This window comes from Eptesicus fuscus, chromosome 9 (genome assembly GCF_027574615.1).
Source record: "Eptesicus fuscus isolate TK198812 chromosome 9, DD_ASM_mEF_20220401, whole genome shotgun sequence".
NCBI classification, from domain to species: Eukaryota; Metazoa; Chordata; class Mammalia; order Chiroptera; family Vespertilionidae; genus Eptesicus; species Eptesicus fuscus.
This window is the reverse complement of record NC_072481.1, coordinates 37,372,531-37,398,277: the sequence shown is the minus strand read 5'-3', so window position 1 is coordinate 37,398,277 and position 25,747 is coordinate 37,372,531. Positions and strand designations below refer to the sequence as shown.

Here is a 25,747-nt window from a genome sequence, read left to right as displayed (position 1 = left end):
AAATACCAAGAGTCTCAGGGGATGGCTCAGCTCAGGAGCCACCTCCTCCTGGAAGCCTCCCGTCATGACAGCGACCACTTTGTTTAGAATCCCTCTACCCCCCTCACCCCCCACTTCCCCTCTGGTTCACTGCTGCTAAGGTCCCTGAGGAGTTGCCCAGAGTTTTAATATACCCAAAAGAATCTGATCCAGACCCTCTATTCAGCCAGTGAGCTCTAGAGGCCCAGGGCCAGGCCAGGACCCTGTCTGTGGATCCTGTGGGCCTGTGGTTCACTTCTGTGGCCAGGCTGAAGCAAGAGACTGGGGCATCCCTGGACCTTAAATTCCACAGAAACCAGTCAGTAGATAGAAAATGGAAGGAAGTTGAGCTGAAGCCCAGAGAGAAAATCCAGGTCAGGAGCCTAAAACAAAGACCCCCTGTGGGGCTTCCAGCGACATCTTGTTTCAGACCTCCGGGCCCCCACTCTGTCGATCTCTGTTGCCAAGAGCCGTGGCCAGGTGAATGCAGGGTCTGACATCTCCAGGTCCTGATTTATTTCTGGTTTGGACCCAGGAGGGCTCTGAAATCCGGGTGGCAGGCAGGAAGGGGGGCGCAGGGCAGGGGGCAGCCCCTCAGCCCTCCCCAGTCCCCCGGGCCCCTGGCTTCAGCTTCTCCAAGGTTCTGCTCACAGTGGCCAGGCTGCTTCGGACTCCTGGGGGAGAGACCAGGACGGGGCTGCCTGAGTAGACAGATCTCTGGGTCAGAGCTACCCAGAGGGACCTGGAGCAGAGTGGGATAGACTAGGGAGGGGGGCGGGGGGAGGCCCAGGAGGCAGTTTCAGCCCCATTCATAGAGGTGTGGATGGTCAGAACAGCCCTTCAAGAGGACTGCAGCCTGGTGTGGGGTTAGAGGCAGGAACTGGGGCCTGACTGCCTGGGCTCAGTTCTAGCCCCACTACTTCCAATCTATGTCACTTAATTTCCCTGTGCCCCACATATAAAGTGGGGCTAATTTCAGTACCTCCCTCATATGGTTGTTCTGAGAATAATATATGTAAAGTGATTGGAACAGTGTCTGGGACCTATGCTGAGCTGAGGCATCCTACCGCTGGTGGCAAGCACTGTGGGCTGGGCTGTCTTAGAGAGAGTCCTGCCTGGAATTTTCCAGTGTGTGGAGATGGGGCAGTAGGAAGGTGCCCAGTTTCAGGTACCAGCTCTGAGAGTTGGATTCTACAGTGCGAGAGTGAGAAAATGAACTGGGGCATGGGATGGAGGTGGGGAGGGGCAGCGAGGTGCTGACTATCCCAGGCCCTGAGGACAAACAAGAGGAGCTAAGCTCAGCTTGGAGCAAGAAGGGTTTTGACTAAACATATGGAAGCACTACCCAACTCTGCGGGCTCTCTGGGGCAGGGGAGACCCCTTCTGCATGCCCCTCAAGGTTTCTTGTGGGTCCCACAGAGCTGCTCAGCCAGAGGGGAAAAGTGGAAGAAGGATTCTAGAATTTCTGGTACTTACCCTCTTTATTGCCATTGGCGTTGGATCTTCCCTCCCCCTGGTCTGGCGCTGGATGGGGGTGGACTCTCAGGTTCCCTGCAGGATGAGACCACACCAAGCTCCCTGGTCACTAGGCCGATTTTTGGAAAGAGAAGTCCTTCCTGTTGTCTAATCTCTATTCCTGCTGCTGTCTTTGCTCCATTCTATTCTTTTAGGTCTTCTACACTCTCTGGGCTGGTGTGGGGTGGGGTGGAGATGGGGAAAGGGCCTTGAAGGAGAAGATGGTAGAGAACTGGGGATATGTAAAGCCCCATAGGATTGATGGAGATGGGAGGGTGTATTGGGGGAGGTGAGATGAAGTGGGGGCTATATAAGGGTGATAAGGTCTTGAGGGAGAAAGAAGGTTTTATGGTGGCTCAGGGATGAAGTGGGGAGATCTGGAGATTTTGGAGGTTTGGGGGAGATGGAAAATCTATCAGGGGAGATGGGAGTTTTAGGTGCTCTGAGCCTCTTTAGGCACTTTTGCAGCAGGCTGGAATCTGCTGTACTATAGTCATAGCAATGCCTGCACCACACACCCAAACACACACACACACACACACACACACACACACACACACACACGCATGCACAACTCCAACACACACAAGCAGGAGCAGTCATACATGTGGGCTCTGTTCCCTGCACAGTGGGCCACAGACTTACATACAAAGGGTCTCGCACAGACTTTGGCAGAGACCGCTGGGGACGGGGAGAGGACTCACCTAAGTTAGGCAGGATGTGGTCCAGGTTGAACCGAGCCTTCAGGAAGGGGTAGGCCAACATGAGGAGCCCTGGGAAGAGAGACACAGAGGGGTTCTGTGATGGGGAGGGACCTGGGGGGGTGGGAGCTGCATGAAGCTATGGGTGGGCTGTGAGCCCAGGGGTGGTTTACAAGGGTGATATTGGACATGCATGGAGGAGTGTGCACGTTGGGACTGTGGGTGTGTCAATGTGAGCCTGTGAGTGTGTGCACGGGGCCATTCTCTAACAGCGGGTCCCAGGAGGGGCAGAGAGCAGTGCCTATCTGGGGAAGGGGCTACAGGCCCCACCCAACCACTGGAAATAGGCTCAGCTGCCACACTACCACCAACTCCCCCAGCGTAGGCTGGGGGCTTCTCAGCATGCTCCTTTCCACCCAGACCTGGAGAGGGGGTAGCAGAAGAGTGGGTCCTGCCCTGCCATTCCCACTTTATCCCCAGACCAAGTGTCCATGACCCTTGGATGGAGTTTGCAGATACAGATGCCCAGAGCCCACAAGCCTAGTGCTTCTGGTTCTGTTTGGCCCAGGGTGGTGGAGTGGGGGTGAGAGATGGTATTCAGCATCACTGTGGCCACATCAGTGGGACTGGCCCAGATAGACAGATGGACAGATGCCTGGATAGACAGATCTGCTGCTGAGACATACTGAGGAAAAAAGGAAACCCTTTGTCTGATCTACATCCTGTCTTGGCTCAAGGAGGGTTCACTGGGAACTCTGTCCCCTTTTATCTGCTCCTATCAACCCACCAGCAGGCTTATGAATCCTACCACAAGCCCAAGAGCCCAGGCCTGAGACTGGAGAGCCAGAGGGGGAGCGGCCAGAGAGGAATGGGGCACAGCTCCTTTCCTGGCAGTCCATGGAGGGAACCTCACCCCAACCTTCCTCTCCCTGTACCCCCGCCGCCCCCCCCCCCGACCCGCCGCCAAGCTGCCTTGCTCTAGCTTCCACCCTCTCCAACCAATTCCTGTAGTCCCAGCTCTTCCCTTCGCTTCCTGTTCACCTGCCCATGCCCCTGCCCCTCTCCGAGCCCAGCACCTGCTCACCCAGACCAGCAGCGCCAATAAAGATACCACCCAGAGCAGCCACAGCTTTGGACATGGAGACACCGATGATGATGCTGCCGGCCACCAGGCCAAGTGCCACGCACGCCAGCTGCAGGCAGTGGAAGTCTCTGCTGCTGATGGGGATGTCCATGCAGGCCTACCCAGGGCACCGAGGCCAGCCAGTGGGGTCTGTTCCCGGAAAAGCCCTGGAGGTCTTGGTCCTCTTGGCTGTCCCTTGTCGGAGCTCCACCTTCAGGGTGGGAGTTTCTGGGCAGTAAGATACTGGGCTTGTCTCCCTTAGATTTATCTGCAACCCTATCCCACAGCTCTCCTCGGTGTTCCCCACCTTGACCTAAGATCTCTTCCAGGTCACCCCAGCTTATTGTCCCTCCTCTAAAGGCTTCTGAAGCTGGGGACCATTTTTGGGACTCCTGCCTGGCCACACCCAGTGCTGGCTGCCCGAGTTCTGGAGATCGGGGCCTGCCCCATGGGGTCCTCCACTGCCAGCCTCCTCCTGGGAGAGTTCGGCCCAAGCTCCCCTGCCCAGGACATCCTGCCCCAGCTCCCAGGAGCCTGCTCAGCTGCCACTGAGCCTTGACCCATTAAAGTTTAAAGAAGTAGGGGGGAGGGTTGGTCCAGGGGCCAGGTTCCTCTGAGATGCAGGCAGCAGGGAGGTGCTGAGTTATTCATGAGGTTGCAATGTGAGCTGCTGCCTGGGTCCCAGCGGCCTCTAGGGCAGTCAGCCCAGGTTCCACTGCTGGTCCCTGACAGGGCAGGATGAGCTACTGGCTTCACGTGGGGTTCAGTAGTCAGGGGTGTGAGGAGACTTCCTGGCCACATACTCAGGGCTCACTCTGCTGTCCCTTTGGCTTGGAGGTGCGCCTGGGGCTCTGCTTAGGGACTCAGAGACACAGCGAGGGAAGAAGACCTGGAGGAGACTCAAGAGACAGGAACAGCAACTAGGACAGGAGGAGGAGGAGAGGTGTCCCTTCAAATCCACTCTGTATGCCTGCCTTCCCTCCCTCCCCCACCCCATCCTGCAACCTCTGGTTGCAGGCAGGGCTGAGGAGTCCTAGCTTGAAACACCGCCCCTGCCCCCCCCCCCCCCCCCCCGCTTCTCCTCAATTGGGGTTGGTACTCACTCCCCTTTAGTTTTCAGTGGGCTGAGAGAGTGAGCCCTTCTAGCCTTCTGGGAACCCTGGCCGGGAGCTGACAGGGGAGAGCTGTGGTGGGGGCCCCGGGGGATAGGGCTGGGAGAGGAATTGGGATTGGAATCAGCTCAGGTGGGGGCTGATGTTCGTGGCCTGGGTCAGGAGACTGGGACATGGCTGGCGCTTCCTGACCTCTGGCCTGAGCTCCTCTGCCCAGCCTATCTGACCTACTGGCAGGATCCACCAATTTGAGGTCAGGTAGCACTCACCCAGTCCAGGCAGCCCAGTCCTGTCACCCCCACCCCTGCCACAATTCTAGCCCTCATCACGGATTGTATTCTGTGACCCTATATGGACCAGAGGCTCCCTGGTCCCAGAATATGGCCCTAACCTTAGCCCTGGACCTACATACCTGGGCATAGTACCCAGGGTCCATCCCAACCCACTGGCTTCTCTTCCCATCTCTCCCACCACATCTGTAGTCTAGCACAGCTGGGCCCATGGTCTCTGCCTCCAAGGCTGCCTCTGGCCCTGGTCCCTTCCCTTCTCCTCGGCTGCCCTCCTGCTGAGTGTCTGCCTGGCCCCTGCAGTCTAGTGAGTACCTCCTCATCCTTCGGGACCCTGCTCAGCCAGCCCCCACTCTGTGAAGCCATTTCTGATGGTGCCTGAGTGGGTGGGCTGCCCCTCACTGCTGCCATGTCCCGAAGTGCCCACCATCAGTCCTCATTCTCTCTGTGTCCCTCTGCAGCCTGTGAGCCCTTGAGGGCAGTTGCAGGGAGTGAGCTCCACAGAATGCCATAGCCAGAGGGGACCAGAGCTCAGGGAAGGCATGGACCCTCACAACCACCTCAGGTGGGCAAAGAGGAGGGCCAAGTGCACCATAGGACCTCTGTCTCTAACACGGGCTCTCCTTGGTGGGGGTGGGGGGCCTAGGAAGGCCAGAGTCACCTGACTGAGCTTCAGCCCAGGGAAGGCATGCTCAGATGCTGGAGAGAGGCCTGGGCGGGGACAGGTGTGAACGCAAAGGTGTGTAGAGAGGAGGGGTGCCTGCAGAGCACCCATGGGCTCCCTGGGCCTTGATCCTGGCTCAGAGGGAGAAAGCCCCTGGAGGCGGACATTCCTCAGCCTCAGCCACTGCTGCCAGTATCCCCTGTGCTCTCACCAGGATGAGGTCTGATTATTCCTCTAATTAGGCATCAAATGACAGACCATGTTTCTGTTACACGTAATTGATCCCCTACTGACTGGTTTTAGAAGGAGCCGTAAAATAATTGTCCATGAAAACATGTTCCTGAGATGTCGAGCTTTGGGAGTCTGAACATCCTCCTCAGAGCCCCCGCCTCCATAATGTGTTTGCATAACCCCGATGGGCAGGGCCTGTGCTGGCTCCTCTCATGGTGTAAGGCTGAGGGGCGCTGCCCGGACCATCAGCAAGACAGGGGCTCTGAGGCCATGTCTCCCATCTGGAATTGTGGGACTTGGGCCAGCCACGCCTCTGCCCAAGTCCTGCTTTGCTCATCTTGTGAATGGGGAGGGGGATGGCAGAGGCTGAAGACAGGGATGTTTGTGCATCATGAGTTTCCGATTCCAGAACATTCTGACCTCTAAAAACTGGAGACCAAATAGCAAATTAGAGTTTTTCTTTGACATTGCAAATTCCTCAGGGCACAGATCAGAGGAGGAAATATGGAGGAGAGACACACTGAGCCATTATCAGTTCCAAAATCACAGAGAGCCCTGGCCAGTAGCTCAGTTGGTTAGCGCATCATCTTGATACACCAATATTGTGGGTTTGATTCCTGGTCAGGGCACATCCAAGAATTAACTAATGAATGCATGAATAAGTGGAACAACAAATTGATGTTCCCCTTTAGTAATGCTCTGAGATCCAGACCTACCAAAAGATGCTGGCTGCTTTGAAGACAGTTTCTAGGTGTTTTTCATTGAGTTTTGTTACATGTCTGTCCCCAACTCAAATCCCATTCCTTAAGGGTCAGCATTTCCCATAGAAAAACCATATACCTTTTCTCGGCATCCCTATTAGGCTGCAGAAAGAGGCACTGTAAGCTCTTTTAGGATTTGTAAGCTGAAACATCAGTCCAGCCTGCATCTTCTTCCTCATCACAGGAGAGCGTCCTTAAGGGACTTCTATGATGCCTGCTCCTCCATTGATTACACATGTAGAGAGGAAGGCTTGCCAGTTCTCATCTCCAAACAGGCTGTATCTTCTCTGAAATGCATATCTGTCCTTGGACAATATGCTTACTACAACAGGTAAATGACATGGAAGTTCAAGGCACTAGAGCCGGACCACTCACCACGCCCCACCCCACAAGCTTCAGAGCCCTCTTCCCTGAAGCCTGGGTCTTCCAGACAGACTCAGGGTGTGGTGAGGCCATGGGTCACCGCTGAGTTCCATCACACAGTCTCTCTGTCTCCTGGTGAGACCAGCCCTGGAGGGTGCCTGCCTTGAACTTCCCTTCCAGATCCAAAGGTGGTGTAGGGGTGGGAAGAGTGGGCAAAAATGCCTGGGGTTGGTTTAGTTCTGTTTATTTTCCTTGAGGGGTGAGGACCCTGGAAAAGAGCATGATTAATTCACTGATCCCCTGGGGGACAGGCAGCTTTCTGGGCTGTTTGGAAGCTGAAGTCGGGAAGCAGCTTCCAAGGCAACGGCTACCATGGCAACAAGAGTGCCAGCCATGGGGGAACCTTGCTCCTCCATTCCTACCAGACCTAGTAGCTGGAGCAGTTGGCACAGGACCCAGGCATTGCTATTCTTGGAGCTGAGTTTGGTGAGGGGCAGCCCGGAGGGAGGGAGGAGGGCCCTAGAGCTCAGGCAGGTGGGGACCTGGCGAGAGAAACACCTGGTCCCTGTGCCCGGGCCCCAGATGGGGCTCATACAGAAGTGGGTTTGGCTAGGACCGTGGTTGACAAACTGACAAACTGTGGCTCTCGAGCCACATGTGGCTCTTTGGCCCCTTGAGTGTGGCTCTTCCACAAAATACCACGGCCTGGGCGAGTCTATTTTGAAGAAGTGGCGTTAGAAGAAGTTTACGTTTAAAAAATTTGGCTCTCAAAAGAAATTTCAATCGTTGTACTGTTGATATTTGGCTCTGTTGACTCATGAGTTTGCCGACCACTGGGCTAGGAAATCAGGCCTATGCTGAGCCTTAGCCTAACCTTATGCTGAGGCCTGAGGTCTGGCACACGCCACTGTCTGGGACCAGCTCTCTCCTAAGGTCCAACCTAAGTGTGAATCCTAGAGCCTGGGAACCAGCTGCCACAGTTTCAGGCCCCAAAGCCTCCCCCAGCGTGCCTGCCACATCTGCCTCTGCCAGCAGAGCCAGGCGCACGGCCTGGTCCTCAGAAAGAGTAAGGCCCTTCCTACGGTTGCCTGGTGAACAGAGGCAGAGGAAGGACTAGAAATCCGGGCCCTGGCGCCTACCGCTGCCCCTTGGGAACAGGTACCTCACCCCAGAGGGGCAGAGCAGCCTGTCAGCAGAGGATCCCCTAAAGGCCAGGTTACCGGGCCCATCTGGAAAGCCCAGACCCAGCTCCACCCACAGCCGAGGAAGGGGGGAAAGCTCATCTCCGTCCCTGGGACCCAGGTGAGTAATTCTGCAACAGGAGGTAATGATAAAAATAACCAAAACGATCATAGCTAACAATTATTGAGTACTAGCACTTGCTGTGTGTGCCTGAAATGGCCTAAGTGCTCTATGTTTGTTAATTTGTAACTCTCACAACAGCCTGCCCAATCTTTGGTTAAAGAAACTGAGACCCTCAGAAATTAAACAACTTACCCAAGGCCCAAAGCTAGTAAGTGGCAGAGCTGGGATTGAACCCGGCAGCCCAGCTCTGGGTCCCAAGTCTCCCTGGAAAGAATTCCAGCTCCACCTTCTTAGCTGTACCGCCCTGGGCAAGCTATTTTTTCCTTTTTCCGCTTGGTTTTTCATGGTAAGTAGGGAAAAATAATAGTACCTTTCCGAATAGGACTACTGTGAGAATTAAATGTGATAATGCCTCGAGCTTCTCAGAAAGAACCGGTTACTAAGTGCACATTAAAGTTAGCAAACCAGAGCAGGCACAGTAGCATTTACACAGAGGAGTGGAGGATGGGAGGGCCAGCAGGTGGTCTGGGGTGGGAGGTGGGTGTGAGGGCACAGCCTGGGCAGAGGCACAGGCACAGGGGCAGGAGAGACCAGCTGGAGCTGCGTGCAGGGCAGGGTGGGGCTGGGCACAGGGAGTGTGTGATCCAGGAAACCCCTGGAAGTCACCTCCCTGCTGGGCCAACCTGAAGAACTGACCAGGCTGGGGCTGGAGTCCAGAGACAAAACTCATACCCTGGTCCTGAGTCCTGAGGCACTGGGAGACTTGGGGCTAACAGGCTCAGATGGAGCAGGCCTGATTTCCTAGCCCAACCCACTCCAGGCGGATGGAGACGGGATGTGAGGGTGGTGAAGGTCCTGCAGAGAGAAGACTGCCAGTAGAGTGTGTTGTCATCCCACGGAGGCACTCACAGGACAGGACAGCTGTGGCTGGGCCCATCACCGCCCCCAGAGTGAAGAGCCCCTAGACCCCGCTCCCAGCTCTGCTCTGCCAGTCCACTGCCCTGACACTCAGCCCTCCCTCCTGCCACCTCCTTGGGAATTTATAAAGGCCCTGCCTGAGTCCTTTCCCGCCTGGCTCTGAGATTACACGGGACGCGCACCCAAGAGCCCTCTGCGGGGTGAACACGCAGGCTGTGGATGCGAGGCGCCATTTTTCTTTGTTGCCAACTCGGCACACAATGGGTCCTCAAGAAGGGCTGCTTTAGACAGAGGGGAACTTTGTTCCCACTTGGGTGGTGGGCCAAGCTGTGTGGAGGGTGCATCGGTTAAAGCATGCTTTTCCTTGATGGGGAGTCCCTGAAAGGCAGAGGCTGTTTCTTACTCATCTCTGGGTCTTGGCACAGGCTAGGAGATGGACAGATGTTTGATGACCCTCATTTCCTCACCTGAAAAGGAAAAGCAATCGTGTCTCCTTCACCTTGTTTTGTGACTCCAATGAGGTCCGTTCTCCTCTTCAGGTTTGCAGGCGAAGAAAGGATTACCGGGAAGGCCACAGCTTCGATTTAAAAGTTTTATTCAAACAAGCACAATGTATAACAGCATCGTGGTGTAGTATAAATGTCTGCCTGAGATATGCATATCGATTTTCTTTAGGTAACTCAGCAGCTCAGCTTATCTGATGCCAGGTTCGCCTTCACGCTCCCTGGCAGGCAGCAAGCACCACATCACTCAGATCGGGCAGCTGGGCTGCCTCAGGCCCCGACCTGTGCTACCTTCCACACCAGGCCTGAGAGGCAGCAGCAGACTTGGTCTCTAAGTCCCTTAAAACCAATTAAAATAATAGGAAACAGCTGGTTAAAACCTTCCACACGCATGGGCATTCAGGAAAAGAAGAGCGAGCCTCCGCATGCTCTAGTTAGTCCATGGGCTTGCAAGTGGGAGTTTTAACTCCCACCTTTGCTGGAAGAGCATGGTTAAAAAAAAACACAACTTTTTAAAAACGAAATAATACTGACTTTAGCAGCAATCCCAAACAAGGAAGAGGATGATAAATGAGGGACACATTTCGGTCACGGCAAAGAAAGATTATGTGCTTCTCTGTGCTACAGACTGGAAGACTGATCTGGCTCCCGAATGCAAAGCCTCTCTGCCCTTCCCTGAATTGAGGGGACGGCTTTGCTCAGCCCAGGGGGAGGACATCCGGAGGACAGAGGAAGGTGGAAGGACAGACAGAGTGGGGGGTGACTGTGCAGGGAGGGAAGAGCCTCTGTCAACTGACGCTTCTTGAGACTGCCTCCCTGAAGGCTGCAGCCCCAGCCGCCACCGCCGCCCATTCAGGAGAGCAGGCTGGCAGGCTGATCCAGGATCTGCAGGCGGGTGAGCAGGTGGGCTGGAGCCCGGCAGAGATGTTCCTGCCTCAGGCGATTATGCAAAGTGACAAGTGATTGCTTTCCTTTTCAAAGACAACCCCTTTGGAAAAAGCCTTTTCCTTGAGGTCCCTGGGGAAATGGGGGGTTGGGTGGGAACCTCAGGGCCTCTGTGGATGAGAAAGCGGCTCCAGCCCCACAGCAGGTCCCTCTGTGGGCTCTGCAGACTTTGGCCTCACAGGTTTCCAGGGGGCAACGCCTGGACAGGCCTAGGGCCTGAAAGGTGCGACTGGAGTCAGTTGAGAGCTGTGGGGGTGGGGCATGGCCCCTCTTCCGTACTGCGGCCTGCCTGGGTCAGGGCTCTCCGCCGGGCCAGGCGTGACTTGGAGGGTGGAGAAAGCCTCACAGAGCAGAGGCCCTCGGCCAGGGCCTGGGACTCCTCTGCCAGTTCATTCTCCTCGTGCTGAGACAGCTGGCGGTTAAGGGCGATGGCCTCGGCCGCGAAGAGCGTCAGGTCCATTGTGCTGCTATTTCTGCAGGGACAGAAGGAAAAGCAGAGAAACGAGGGAGGCAGGACTCAATGGCCTCAGCCAGGCCAGCTCCCTGACACCCCCACCGACTGCTGCAGTCCATACTTCTACCGGGTTTTCCTGAGCCCGCATAGGACTGCTTTCTGCAAAATCGTTCTTGCATGGTCTGGAATCTGACTTCACTGAGGCTGGAATGGCTTTAAGCCTCAATTACCGTCCTTGGACTTGAGGGACAAATGCCCCATTCATCCAGCGCACCCTCCTCCACGGCTGTGCACAGAGCTCTCCCAGAGGGAGGGCTCGGCACATGGAACCCACCCATGTGTATCCTTCTCTCCCGTCAGGGCAGGGAACTCCAAGAGCAGGGGCTGGGCCTGTGTCTGTCCCTAGCAGCCAGCTCAGGGCTGGCACATACAGGCACTTGGGGTGAGCTGAATGAAACTGCTGAAGTGGATCTGAGGTACAGCTCCAGAGAATCAGGTAGGACAAGCTGGGCAGTACATTCCAGCTCAAGGGAACTGAGAACATAAAGGTGAGAGACTTCCCTGAGGAACTCCCAGAAACTGGCCCCCCTGGAGGGGCCCCACAATGCTTTATCCCTGGCCCTTTGGGAAAAGGGCAGTGCTCACCAAGAATGTGATTAAGTGTTAAAAGGCACTAACATCAAACAGATCCGGGTTCAAAATTGAACTCCCAAGGCCTTGGATAAGTTAACTTCATCTTTCTATGCCTTAGTTTTCTAAACTATAAAATGGGGTAATAGGAATACCTCTCTTTGAAATTTATCGTGAAGGTTATGGATATAATCTGTGTACAGCCCTTCGTACCACATCTGGCATGTGATATTTACTATACGTGGCCATTATTACTGTTTGTCTAGTAGTATTTATATCACAATCGATCCTACTGCCTTACAGTGCCCCAAACCATGTGCGGCAGAAGGAAACCTTGTAATAACCCACAGATAAGGTCTGTTTTAGGGGCTGCAAATGGTGATTTCCAGTTAGGATTCAAGTGTTTATGCAAAACAGGGTTTTCTCCTGCACACAGCACAGGGAGGAGCCATGAAGGTGCTGGAGGGCTGGGGAAGCCATCCAGGTGGAGGAAGAGAAGGGGGTGAGACATTTACTGCTGGGGGTAGAGAGAGGAAGAGAAGTAGGGAGAAGGCAGGCCAGGGAGCCACTTCAGGAGGATGCCTGAGCCTAGCGATGGGCTCCCCACCCCCACCTCCACCCCATATGGCTGAGAGCTTGAGAAAGTCAAAGCCAAAGAAGGAAGGGTGTTGGGTGTGTGGGAGCATTTACCTCTGGAGGACTTGCGGCGTGGGGAGTCCCCTTTCTGGAGCTTGCTAGAATGGGAAGGATAGACTGTGGGTAAGTGCTGCTCCCTCCTTCAAGAGCTGCCCCCACCCAGGCCAGCACAGAGTGGGGAGGTTACTACAGGCTCTGGCCCAGCACAGGGACTTGGCCAGGCCTGCCTGCAGGGTTGAATCTTCCAAGGAGAGAACAAGCAGGGAACAGCCCTCAGCTCAGTTGCCTCTGCATGGAGAGCCCTCTTTGTCTGGCAAAGTCCTAACCATTTTCCAAGGCCCAGCTTTAGGGCCCCTTCCCCTGTGAGACATTCCCCCTTCCCTGCCACCGCCCAACCCCTGCCTGTCCTAAGCAGAGGTGGGTCATTGTCCACTGGTGCCCCGAGCATCTGCCACACTGCCCTGTCATTCATTCCCTTGTTTCCCTCACCCCATTAGAACATGAAGACAGGGACTGGGTCTAACTCATTCCACTATTGCAAGTGTCTGATGTGGTGAGTACTCAGTAAACACAGCAACTCCTGAGTGGCTGGGAATTAGCCACTGAGAGACACTGGGATTGGGTCTCACCTGTAACATGGGGCTGTCGGGGCCACTGAGGCCGAGATATAATGACTCCCAGGAGGTCTGGCAGACCCCTGGGAAGACAGAAGTCAGGTCCCATCAATAACTAAGGATGGTTAAAAATGATTTCTAGTGAAGACTTTGGATAGTTTGGTGAAAACGCCACCATTTGCCTTTGGACAAGATGTACCCAGACCCCAAGACCTCGAGGAGACCATATGTGCCCCTCATGCAGCCACACAGCAAGCAGGCAGCAAGGCCTTGCTCCTGGGTGCTCTCAGCTAGTGGTCTTCGTACAAGGGGATGGCACTGTAGGCCCCCATGACACCAGGCTGCTTCCTGGGCTGGATGCCTCTGCTGAATTCCCCAGAGGCCTCTGTTTGTTCCAGAGAAGCATGGGCCAGCGAGGGCCTTAGTCTGTGACCAAGGTTAGAGCCAAGTGTATGACCAGTATGGGTGGGACTCAGTCTGGGGCTGGGTTAGGAGTCAGTTCACTCTGTGTGCACAGGAATTGAAACTGCTGTACAATCTCCCTCCAGCTGAAGTCTGAGAGCTTCCTCATGGCCACACTGCAGCCTGAGGAGGTGGCACGCCGCCCCTCCCTGGGTCACTCACCCCCTGCACCCATGGGTGCTGCAGAACTTGGGCAGCGCTCAGTCTCTGCTTTGCATCTCGAACCAGGAGCTTGGAGATGAGGTCTTTGGCCTCACTGGAGATGTGTGCCCAGTCCTTGTCAGGAAACTCATACTTGCCTTCCTGGATGCTCTCAAACAGCTTGTTCTAGGTAAAGAAGATTCCTCTTGAGGTGACACAGGCCAGGCCTGGTCACTCTGTGCCCAACTGACTTCAGTTGAGGCTGCAGCTCATGGCTGGGGTACGCCACAGACTCCCCATCCTCTCCCCTAAATCATCAAATGACACAGAATGTCCTTGGCAGACAGATGGCTATGCTACTTGGCAGGCTGGTGGGTGATGCGTGGGAAATATCAACCATAGAACAAAGCCTGGATCCCCTGGCCCTTCACACAGGGCCCTCCAGGAATGGGCTCCTGGCAACCTCTAAGTTCTCATCTCTCACCAGAATCGGCCTTACATGCTACCTTCTTCCCTCTACACATTCAAACCTCTGTGTCTCTGTAAACCTCCGTGTCTTTGCTTGTGCTGTTCTTCTACTTGTATATCTTGCCCCTTTTCCCCTGAGGCCACACTCATCCTTTCAGACTCAGCTCAGGTATGATCTTCTCTAACTGGCTGGGCTAACTGTCCAATTATCTCTATTTCACCTGGTGGATGCCCTTGGACAAAAGAGGGCAGGGGCACCATGTACCCCTTTCCAGATCAGGAACAATCCCCAAACCCAGTCTCGCTTGGCATCCTGCAACCCTGCTGGCCCCCAGCCCCGCTCTGCAGTGGGTCCTGGGACTGCGCTCACCTGGCACACACTGCAGACCTCTCCCCGGTCCCAGCCACAGTCGGCCCCACAGTGACCTACAAAGGGGGGGTAGCCACTCAGCATGATGTAGAGGACCACGCCCAGGCTCCACAGGTCACAGCGCTTGTCGTAAAACGTGGCCTCGTCCGTGAAGACCTCCACCACCTCCGGGGCCATGTACTCTGCAGAGCCACACTGTGGGGGCCAGGGTTGGGGAGGGGAAAGTGACAGAGAAGAGAGTGGCTTAGTCACAGGGAGAGGGGATGGCAAAGAGCAGAATGTAATGGGACTTGAGCAAAAGGATAGAGCTGCAGAGTAAGAAGCTGTGAGGAAAGCCAGCCAGAGAGCTCTCCTGATGCCACCAACGCACTTAGAAAAGCTAGGCCAACTGAACATTGGGAAACTGAGTCCTATCATCCCCGTGATCCATGTGACCAGTGCCAGGTCACTTTATCTTTTCCGGTCCTTGTCCAATAAGCAGAGACCCCTGGTCAAGAAGCTCCAGGAATCGCTCCCTGCCTCAGCTGTCTGTATCCAGTCACTTAATGAGCAGGTGCTTCAGTGTATCGGAAGCACGGCTCTGGGGGAGATCTGTGGAGATCGATTCCATGCAGCAAGGATTTCTTACAGTGAAGTTCTGCCCAGCTTCCCTGCAAGCTTAGAGCAAGCACGCACAAGGATTTAGAATTAAGAGACCATCATAGCTAGGAGAACTCTTAGAACAAATCCAGTCTCCCTGCTTCTCCCATTTACAGATGGGAAAAACCAAGCTCTACAATGCGACAGGGATTTGTTTAAGCACATCAGTGGCAAAGCCTGGATCCAGGATTCCTTCCTCGCATCCCTGCATAGATACGGCTGATAAAAATAAATAATGCTTTTTGTCCCCCTCTTCATTATTTCAGGTTCACCAAGAGTCATCCCCCCACCTCCAACACACACACTAATTTGATGGAAAGATGGTAAGTGAAGAAAGGACATTTTCTCTGTTATTGGCAATTAGAGTTAATGACTTTGAGAACAAAGTAGTTCAGTGTTATAAAAGCTAATAAACAAACATTTCTAATAATGTTGCTCAGAATAAGACATGGGCATAGTCAAATGCATGTCTTTAATAAAGATATTAGGAAAATTCATTTACAAAGCAAGCAAATCTCAAAAGGATCATAATTACAGAATATTGAGTATGTACAGAGATGTTATAGAAAGAAGTAGCTCCCAGCAGCACCATCTGGGCATGAAGTGTGAAGTGAGAACAACTTAGCCGTGTGAGCCTGCATGCAGAGAGCCTGGGACCTCAATTCTTGCCACAGAGAAGCCACACTCCCCATCCGCCATCACTAGGTGATGCGCCACGACTTTGGCAGAGGGGAGGGGACTCTCAGAGCTTTCACTGAGAGAGCCAAAGGGCTGGCCTGGGAGTGGTGTCTGTCTTTACCTGGGCCGGGATCCAGGGCTCAGCCTATTCTTATAGATGTAATTTGTCTCATCATTGGCAGAGGACCCACCCCAAGCTAAAAGCTCTAACATCAGTTTCATTAGCAGCTAAGCACTGGGGCAGGGAGGACGGCATCAAGACCAGCAGTGAGCCAGGTGACAACTCAGGCAGCAGGAAGAGGTACAGATATGCTCGCTTTCCTTCCTTAGCCTCTGTTCTGGACTCCAGAGCTCTGGGTCAGGGGCACTCCAAATGTATAGAAGCTCAGAAGGAGGTGGCACAGGGTGCCCAGTCATACATACCGGAGTGGTCAGCTCTGGTGTAGTTATAGGGGTACAGGAGTTATTCAATTTCACCCCACTGCCCAAGTCAAAGTCACAGATTTTCACTGGAGACACCTAAAAAGGAAAGCAGAGCGTGAAGGTTACAAATACAAGAAACCAATGGCCACGACGAGACCAAGGTGACTATGTGGGTGCACAGTTATGTGGCTGCCACACTGCAGCCCAGCTTTACCTGTCGAGTCATGCTTACTCTCCTCGGGTTAATGAGGCATCACCTGAGGATCCATCCTACTGTGTCCTCTTCCCATGCCCTTGCCTATTTCCTGACTAAGAGAAAATGCCTGTACAACATTGTCAGGCTACTATGAATTGAGTATAAGACAAGCAGCAAACCTATGGAATCTTGCCGACAAACAAAAGTCAGAGAAGTTAGTATGTATTCCTGACACACTCCTTGCAGACCATTCGGTGGAGGGCAAAGGAGTTATGAGTAAAATAACCCTTGACCATCTCAGGTGGCTTAGGGTGACCAACTTGTCTTTGCGTGCTTGGGACTTTGTCAGTTAAAGCACTGTAAGTCCTCCTTCAGGCCAGAGCAAACCGCGATGGCTGGCCTGAGACCACACAAAGCATGAGTCATCTCTGGAGCCACGCAGAAGTGTGGTTTGTGTGCACACAGGAGAATGGCCTGTGTGGCAGAAGCAGCACAGAGTCAAATGTGCTGGTTCTGTGAGTCTCAGATCAGACATTTGCCTCCTGGGGGAGCCTGGACAAGTCCCAACTGCTCCTTTCCTTCTTTCCTCCCTCTCTTCATTTCCCCCTTCCTCCCTTTTCCATCTATCTCATGAGATTTTATAAATACTAAATAGTTATAAAATATTTAGTATATCCACACAGTGCTGGCACACTGTAAGCACTAAAAATGTTAACTATAATAATTATTAATAATCATAATGATAATAATGATAAATTATATCAATGTCAGAGTCATTGGCAGGAAGGCACAAGATCGTATTGGAGCTAAAACATTACTATTCCCCATAAGAGTTGTAAGTACTAAGTATTCACTCACAGCCATTCCTCATGCATGAGCTATCCCTTAATTCAGACCAAGACACATGTGTTCATGCATACACACACATGTACACACAGAGAACTATGAATGTGGGCCATCAAAACCACCAGGGCCTAAACCCTTCCTAGCAAACACAGAATCTGTCAAATTCATACATGCTTATGGAAATGCAAACACTTCCATTTACTAGTAAATTGAGTTGATGGAAAGTTTAAAATAGATGGCATTTGTTCAACACCAAGTATAAATGTTTACTTTCTAATGGGCAACAAAAAAAAGAAACAGAAACTCTTTTCAAGAACCTGCTTCCTAATTATCACCTCTAGTGACATATATACCATGGTAGAAACATCATTTATAGGCAGAGATTTGCTTCACGTAAGATTAAGTTGTTGTTTATGACTCCCATCAACTGCTCTAAAGGTATGTGCATTGGACTAGAAAACATTCATTTTGTGTAGGTCTCATATATTTTACAAACTCTCAGGATTAAGCCAATCACACTACTGAAACGGCAAAGAAGGGACAAGGATTAAGCCTGGAAACTGCTAATCAATATTGAAAGCAAGGTGGCTTCCCCGCATCAGTGTAAACACTGTAACATCCTAAGTACCTTTTCTGAAGATTCACACAATATATTTTCTGGCTTCAGATCTCGGTGAGCAATGCCTGAAATGACAAAGAGCAAGGAAATGGTTAACATATGCACATAATTATCAAACATTCCACACACAATTAATTTTTTCCAAATGCTGTTGTTCGCAGATTAATTCCCAATTATGGTACATTAAAAAGTCAACGAGCTGCAGGAGGCAGAAGTAACCAGAGACAAACCAAAAGCACCGCTGAATCTGCAAGTCGGTTGGAAGCAGAAGCTTTAGAAGTCGGGCAGGATGAGAAGGGCTAAATGAATCCCAGCCAGCCTACCTCTCCGCACTGTGGGGACAACCAGGAATAAGAAGCCTAACACGAAGCAGAGCAAAGAGCTCTGCAAACAGCCGTGTCTGGAACAGCAATGCAGAAATAATGAGTGCCTTGTTTAAGAGCATCTCGGGGGGGGCTGAGACTGCTCTACCTCATTTCTTCTTGTGTGGCCGATTTAAAAAAAAGATCCCTTCAGTGGGACCTCCTTAATGTTCAGAGGATCAAGTGCTAGTGAACAATCTCCCAAAGCTTGCCCAATTCCCTTCTCTCCGCTCCGCATATCCCAGACAGTCCTGCCAGAGCACAGCAGAGACTGCTTTGGCCCATGGGTGTTCTTCAGATAAGCCTCTTCCCCCTGCTTTTTGGCCAGCCCTCCTGAAGGAGACTGCAGATGGTAGCTGAGCACATGGGGGTTAAAATCTATTGACTGGGCCAAGAAGGCACCTGGGGAAAACCACCTTCTAACCAAAGACAGGGACAAAGAACCAACTCACAGGGCTAAGGAATTCTAGTGGTAGACCCAGAAACCTCCCTCTCTCTTTCCTCCTGCAGAATGCATGAGGCAGAGACAGAAGGGCTGCAAGGCTGAGCAAATGCCGAACAGCTACTGCTTGGAAGGACTGGAGAGCAGCAGAGGATTGTAGGGTAACAGGAAAAAGCAGAGTCCGCTTTAGTAAAACTCCCTGGGCCATCCATCTCTCAGACTCCCTGGCAGGTGACAGAGGCCCAGCCCACCGGAGGCTCTTCACTAAAGGAAAAACCTGAGCTCCAGCAGGCTCAATGACTTCATCAGTCACCTAATTGAATGAGAACCCAGAGCAACCCAGTCCAGGCTGCACAAATTGAGTCGGGCTGCAGCTCTCCTCACTAAAAGTGAAAGATATTTTCCATTACAGCAAGTGCTCCCACAGAAGGATCATGAGCCACACATGGAGCCTTGCTCTCCAAATAGGTGCTGATGGCCGAGGCGTTCCCCAGCCTGAGAACTGAGGGCCAAGTGTAATAATAGGTCTGCCTCTGTGAGCGTACCAGCCATCCAGCTACTCCGGTTCATTTCCCAGAGGTTAAGCTGCAGTGTGTCCAGTATTTAAGAGCATGGAACTTGTTTCCGGGCTGACCCATTCTTGCTCAATTCATCTTCCCGGTGTGAAGTTATTTAGAAAACAGCCAAGTTCAGCTGGAAATCGTTTTTCATCCCCTCCAACTTCTAGGCACACGGGCAGCTGGCCAGCTAGATGCTAACAAGCATTTCAGAACTCCTCAGACACCACCAGCCTCTGTTCCCTTTAGTGCATTCTTGTAAAAAAAAAATAAATAAATAAAAAATAAAAGCCCCTTTACTCCCCTCTAAGGTATGGATCTTGTAAAAAGCGTGACCCAGTTTTGCAATCTATGGAGGCAGCTTGGGGAGCAGTTGTAAATCTCTGTCAGGCAGGTGTTACCTACATGCATCCCAGCTTTCAGAAACAGAACCACTGCCATTCATCATGCTGCGGAAAGCACAGACACCCGCCCCCCCCCTCTAGGAATTTTCATCCCGTGTACAAGTCAGGCCCCCAACATGGTGTGGTCTGGGTGCAGATCTCTCTCCAGCCACTGGAGGAAGTGGGGTAGAATCAACGAACCAGAACCTCCGCCCCAGGCCACACCAGCCTGCGCTGTGCTGCCGGCACAAGGTGGGGTGCGTGAGCAGGATGCCTACAGTGGTTTTGCGCACTCACAACCAAGGTGGCCCACATCCACAAAAGTGAAGGGAGCAGAGCAAAGTCACAAATTATCCCCATCAGGTAGAATGCTTTAAGGGAATATTAGGAATAAAAATGCTTTCTGCCTGGTGGGGGATAAGGATGGAGGAAATAATATTATTGAAGAACCATGTACTATGTGCCAGGCACTACGCTCCATATTGTATATGTACACACATCTAGGACACACTCCATTATGTAAGTACAGATGAAAGGCTTAGAATAGTGCCCAGCACATAACAAGTCCTATCTAAGTGTTAACTACGGTTGGTGATACAATTCTCTCTTAATTCTCACCATAACTCTGTGGGGTAGGCATTATTCTAGCTGGTAAAAAGGTAAAGCCAGAATTCATTATTTCCATGGCACTGCTGTTTGGCAAATTAAAAAAATGTATGTTATAATTAAACATATTTATGGAAATGGAAAAACACCCAATTTGCAAAAACATTTAATTTACTGAAAAAAATTCTTAAATAATCAGTCCTAAATAAGGATTGTAAACCAAAGCGTAATTCAAACACTAGCAACCCTGCCTTTTACCAATTGTGAGGTTCGACAGATACCTCAAACTCACTATGTTAACAGGAAAACGCATTTCCCAGTTATTGTGAACAAGATATAAAACTACATATATACTATCATGCCAATATAGGTGGTGTATTTTAAAAGACTAGAAGGAATAACACCCACATATTTATACTAGAGAGGTTGTATGATGCATGGTTTGCATTCTTCATTAGAAAAGGGAAAGAAAATCATCCACATCCACACACCCACATATACCTTATTCAACATGGATTTTAGTGTTCTCTTCCCTGCTCTTTCTTCCATCCTTATCATTGTGAACAGGTCCTCATCTATCCACCACCCACATCAGAAGTCTGGAGGCACCCTGGTTTCCCCCTCACCCTCATGGGTAGGCCTGCCAGCTGCACCAGCTTTTGGCCCAGCCCCTCTGCCTGGCCTGCCTTGCTCCCTTTGGTCCCCAGAGACTGGCTAGCCCAACCCACCACCAAGGCAAAGGCTCGGCTTACCTTTGGTGTGCAGGAAGTCAAGGGCAGCAGCCACATCCTGTACCACGCGGCTGGCCTCTCGCTCGTTGAAGTGCTTCCGCTTCTGGATGTGGGCCAGGATGGAGCCTGGGAAGCAGAGGAACGTAGGGAAATGCCTTTTCAGGCTTTACTGAGTATAACTTGTCAGAGGCCAAGTGTCCGCAGGTTTGGGTGGGGGACATAGGCTTATTCATGGCTGAATGTCCAGCACCAAGTGTGGTTCCTGGCACAGAGGAGGTACTAGCACAAAACTGCACTGAATAGAATGGAACTGCTAACTTCTGTACTTGTCTATGATGAGTACAGAAGGGAGTGAAAACAACTATTTAAATGACCGTAAATGCCATTTGGCTTCTGGAATAAAAAAGAACTACAAGTGAATCCACCTGGGATAGGGGGCCTCTCTGTAGGAATTTTTCCTCCTTTGCCTCTGATTTTAGATCCAAATGAGAGCATAGTCTACAAACAGAAATGCCATACCTTCACCAGATATGCAAAGATCTATAAACAGGAGAAAAAACTGCTTTCCCCTGAACTTTCCTTATTATTATTATTATTATTATTATTATTATTTTGTTGGCAACTTGTTTGAGAAGTCTCTGAGTTTCATGATGGATGATCATCACCTCAGGCCTTAATAAGAAGTCCAAACATATACTCAACAGTAAAGTACCTCCTTGCAATTTCTCAAAGACCAAGTAAATTTTGTTGGCTAACATTTATTGAGAAGTTGCTATGTGCCAAGCACTGTGTAATGCTCTTTAAATAGATTATCTTAGCCTCAACACAACTGTACAAAATGTATAAAATACAGTTATCCCCATTTTATAGATAGGGAACCCAAAGACAAGAATGGTTAAGCAATTTGTTCAAGATCATATACCAGTAAGTGGCAGCATCAGGATTTAAGCCCAGTAAGTCTGGCCTCAGAACCTGTGCAGACTTCCCCTCAGGAAGACCTGTGGCCCAAATGCTGGGCAGATGGGTTGCCCTGAGCCAATCACACTCTTTGCCCGTTGGGTCTGGCCTCAGTAGAGTTGCACTCTGAGTGATACATACAGATGACCCCAGCGGCATTGAGTATTAAAACATGTAATTCAAAGTCCTAGTGCTGTTTGGCGGGGCGGGGCAGACACAAGGCACTAGCATACAGTATACCTATGGCTTGGTTCCAATGTGGTTTATGCTCACTACTGGAAGCCAGTATTTCTGGACTGAAGGTGTCATCGTAAAAGTGGTACATGTTTACTTATTCTGGTTTTGGCACGGACATGAGATTAAAGATCTTTCACTTGCCAGATGAAACAATCAAGGGATCTCAACATGTTAGGAAACATTCCAAGAAAACCAGCTCCTGGCTAATCTCAGGTTTGCCTGGCTGCAGTGAGTCTCTTGTTTCCAAACTTGTTAAAAAGGAAGGTGGAGTGTAACATACTTCTCAGCTAGCCCCCATCATAGCCAATGGTTTTAATAATATTAACTGCTGATAATTATTAAGCCGTTAGTGCCTACCAGGCGCTGAGCTAAGCATTTCACATGAATCATCTCATTTAACCTTCACAGCATCCCAAGGAGGTAGGTGCTGTCATTATCCCTATTTTACAGATGAAAGAATACTGTTTGGAAAGGTTAAGTGACTTGCCCAAGGTAAGTGATGGAGCTAGACTGAAACTTAGCTTTGCTGGTTTCTAAAGCACAGTCTTTTAACCATCAAGCCCCTCCACATAGTCCTCCACTCAGCGCCAGACATCCTCCCTAACCTTCACCTTGCAAATGTGTCCAAGGTTGGGTAAGTGATGGGGAGGACAAGCGCTTCTCCTTCTCTTTGTCAGAAAAGCAACTTCAGCGTGCATCCCGGTGATTGTGTGTATAGGTGATGGCAGTAGTGGTGATGGTCAAGAACAGCATCATTCTAACTGAAGGTTGGCACATTCTCAGGCCTCTTCTCTATCCTGAGTCTGTATCCTAAACAATGGAACCCTCCTCTCCCCTGGTGAGCCTTTCTGGACTTCAAAATGTATGTAGGAGCTTCCACCCACAATTAATTCTGTTAAATAGTGAATGTGTCAAAACATGGATTGATAAATTGATGACTACATGTATCTATTTATGAGCCCTATTATAATGAGAAAGGCATTTATAGAATGCCCACACAGGTGACATTCTAAGCTCTGCAAAATGCTAATTATCATCCTTCCCTCCGGCCTCCCTTCTCCCAAATCAAGGGCAGTTTTAAGTCCTTCATCCTTTTTATTAGCTTGACTCGTTTTAGAAGTCTCTGGGATTCATGATGGATGATCACCACCCTGGGTCTTAATCAGAAGTCCAAACACATACTCAACAGTAAGTACCTCCTTGCAATTTCTCAAAGACCAAGTAAAACCTTGTGTCATCTTCAAAGAATTCAATCAGCTCCAAAATGTTCCTTAAGTAGGGAAAAATAGGAGGAAAAGGAAAAAAGGAAAAATGGTATTATATACTAAAGCCCATTTACAAATACACAATGAAAAAATATATACAACACCCTGTAACAGGGCAGAAATCAACCTGAAATCAGAATGCTTATTAAAGACCCATGTTTGAGAAGCAGCCAATGGTGTTAGCGAGGCTCAGGTCACCTTATCTTTCCATAATGTTTAGTCTCTGGTGTTTTCACCAAGTCTGTGCTGTCAAACCCCAACCCTAAAACCCACTAGGTAGAGTTATAAAAAAGTCCTGGTCACATTAAACTGAATAAAATCTGCAGCCGACTGGAAGCAATTGCGGCTAATAACACTGAATAGTAGGTGTGTGTCCTGGAGGCAAGCAGCAAATAATTACTTGCCCTCCCTCTTGCCCATAAATCACGGGGCAGTATTTACATTGCCTGGAGAAAATGGAAACATCTGTCAAATAGACTTGGGGCCTAACGTAGGCACCACTAGACCCTAACTGCTAAGCGCTGCTTAATGAAACACCGTGTTCCCGGCCACCGCAGCACTTGTGGCCTTCCCCGGTGAGCACTCCTGTCCGCCTGAGCATTACCGCGCTCCGCCAACAAGGTCGTCTTGTAACTCAGGAGGGAAGCCACCAGCCTGGATATCGAAGGTGTTGGGGCTTTTTTTCTTTTAAAGAACGAAATAAACCAAGTAGAGTCTCTAATGCTGAACTCAGAAGCTGCAGGCTGAAAATAAAAATCTGTCCCTCATAAAAAAATGCTGACCACTTTGGGAGACACCAGGCTTTTACTAGTGCGAAGGCGTCCAAATAAGATGGCCAAAACGGCCTAATTTGAAAGAAGATTGTAGAGGCAGTGCCTGGAGTTAAATCAACAGCAGCCCCCATCCTCCAAGCTTAATGACAAAGCCATCAATACCGGGCCACTGGCTCCCTGCTGACCCTACCATGGAGAGAAAGAAAGGGGAAAGCGAAGTCTTGGAGGTGACCCTGATTTAAAGCCACAGCGGGAGAGCCACTCATTTGGAGCTGGTGGTGAGCAGGCTCAGACAGGGTTGGAGAGCACCTTGGCTCAGCTGTCAAGCACAGGGGGTTAGACCAGGTTTCACGACCCTCAGTATTAGCTGCACATATGTAACTACCATACGAACAGAAAACAGCAGCAAATATTCTTAAAGTTCTCATCATCCTCATCCATTAATCACAGCAGGTTCCTAAAAGTTTCCACTAGGCATCCTAGTTTCCACAGGCACTTGAAAGAAATAAAACTCGATTTTTGTCCCAGGCACTAATTCAGATTGCTCACTCATCTAATGGGCCTGAATTGCTGGTATTTATAGTATTTCGGCCTAAACAGGAGATAGCTTCTTTGCTGCTGTTATTTCTTCTCTCTATGTTTTCTAAACATTGGAAGACAGAAGGAGTTACATGCAGTTTGTGGGGGAGGGAGTGAGAGCTCAGGTCAGGAGATGGTAAGAAAGAACCTTTTTCTGCGGTCACACATCCCCCCGGAGAAGCAGCAACAAGCCCAACACTATACTCACTTGTTTCCTTGACACTGATATAGCGTCTCCACCTCTCGAAATACCCTACTCCGACTGTGCCCTGCTTGTTTTTCGATGATCTATGGAAAGAACAAAATCTGTCAAATATTCACCTGAACTCAAAACACCGCTCAGCAGGAGCCCCTCTGGCAGAAAGGACGGCCAAATGTAGCCCAAGTCAGTTACAAGCACAAGTCTGGAGTAGAGCTTGGTGACATAGGCCCTGGGGCTCTGCCAGCAAAGCCGCAGACTGGCCCGAGGGCTTTCCAGCCTGGCTGGGCTGTTTGACTCTGGCCAAGCACAACTCCACGGAAGCCTCTGAGGGCTGTCCCCAGCTGCCTAGGGGAGACCAAGGCAGCCAGCAAGACAAAGAGCTATCTCTATCCAGTTCTTATTCCAAGGATATCTCTTTTTGCCTTTCCGGTAAGAATTTATAAGCTTTAATGAAGGATCTCCTAGTGCTGGAGGAAGAGCAAGGGGCAACGAAGGGCCCAGGTCAATGCCAGCTCTGCAGTTCATCTGAGAACTTACCCTTTGATAAAAGTCATTTAGGTACATAATCTCTTAACCCTTACAACAAAATCCCAAACAACAGAAAGAGGTGAAACATTTTGCCCACAGCTCTGATAGGTGGCAGGGCTGGAATTCAAGCCTAGAGCTGCCTCCGAAGCCCTTGCTATCCTATATACCTGCCTGTATCCTATACATCTTCTCTCAAGAGAACCCAGAGGCCTTATCTCTCCTATGATACTGTGGGATGCTCCCCCTCCCCACCTGTATTTGGAGATGCTTGGCAAGTACTGACTGAAGGAATGCGTGAGCCAACAGATGAGCAGGTAGTTTACACAGGGAGTGGCTGACTCTGAACATGTCTTCGGACCCATCCAGAGTCCCCAACTGCTGCTCTGCAGAGCTGGCTCTGCTTCACAGTCCCACGTGGTGAGCGGGCAGCAGATGATGACATCCTGTTCCTTCATTCCAAGGATGCTGTGTAGAACACTGCAAACTTCTCCAGTATGTGGTAG

The 25,747-nt window shown here is 50.9% G+C and overlaps 2 protein-coding genes across 7 annotated transcripts in view; both read right to left on the bottom strand.

The window, feature by feature from the left end:
* Positions 1-612: 612 nt before the first annotated feature.
* On the bottom strand, positions 613-3,469 carry KNCN (kinocilin). Its single transcript, XM_028142253.2, has 4 exons — positions 3,319-3,469; positions 2,238-2,306; positions 1,495-1,569; positions 613-692 (listed from the first exon to the last, which is right to left on the bottom strand). Exons 1-4 carry the CDS (start codon positions 3,467-3,469, stop codon positions 613-615), a joined length of 375 nt encoding a protein of 124 aa, XP_027998054.2.
* A 6,107-nt stretch (positions 3,470-9,576) lies between these two features.
* The window catches only part of MKNK1 (MAPK interacting serine/threonine kinase 1), a 39,807-nt gene continuing 23,636 nt past the window's right edge, over positions 9,577-25,747 (bottom strand). For 4 of the 6 annotated variants that reach the window (XM_028142249.2, XM_054721031.1, XM_028142243.2 and 1 more), the window contains 9 exons: positions 24,723-24,802; positions 23,094-23,167; positions 20,725-20,829; positions 17,632-17,687; positions 15,962-16,057; positions 14,222-14,416; positions 13,405-13,569; positions 12,221-12,264; positions 9,577-10,919 (listed from right to left, as the gene is read on the bottom strand). In XM_028142249.2, the coding sequence (XP_027998050.1) occupies positions 10,682-10,919; positions 12,221-12,264; positions 13,405-13,569; positions 14,222-14,416; positions 15,962-16,057; positions 17,632-17,687; positions 20,725-20,829; positions 23,094-23,167; positions 24,723-24,802 (1,053 nt within the window). In that variant the 3' untranslated portion in view covers positions 9,577-10,681. The remainder of the gene's footprint in view (positions 10,920-12,220; positions 12,265-13,404; positions 13,570-14,221; positions 14,417-15,961; positions 16,058-17,631; positions 17,688-20,724; positions 20,830-23,093; positions 23,168-24,722; positions 24,803-25,747) is intronic. The other 2 variants (XM_054721033.1, XM_054721034.1) reach the window with 2 other exon arrangements.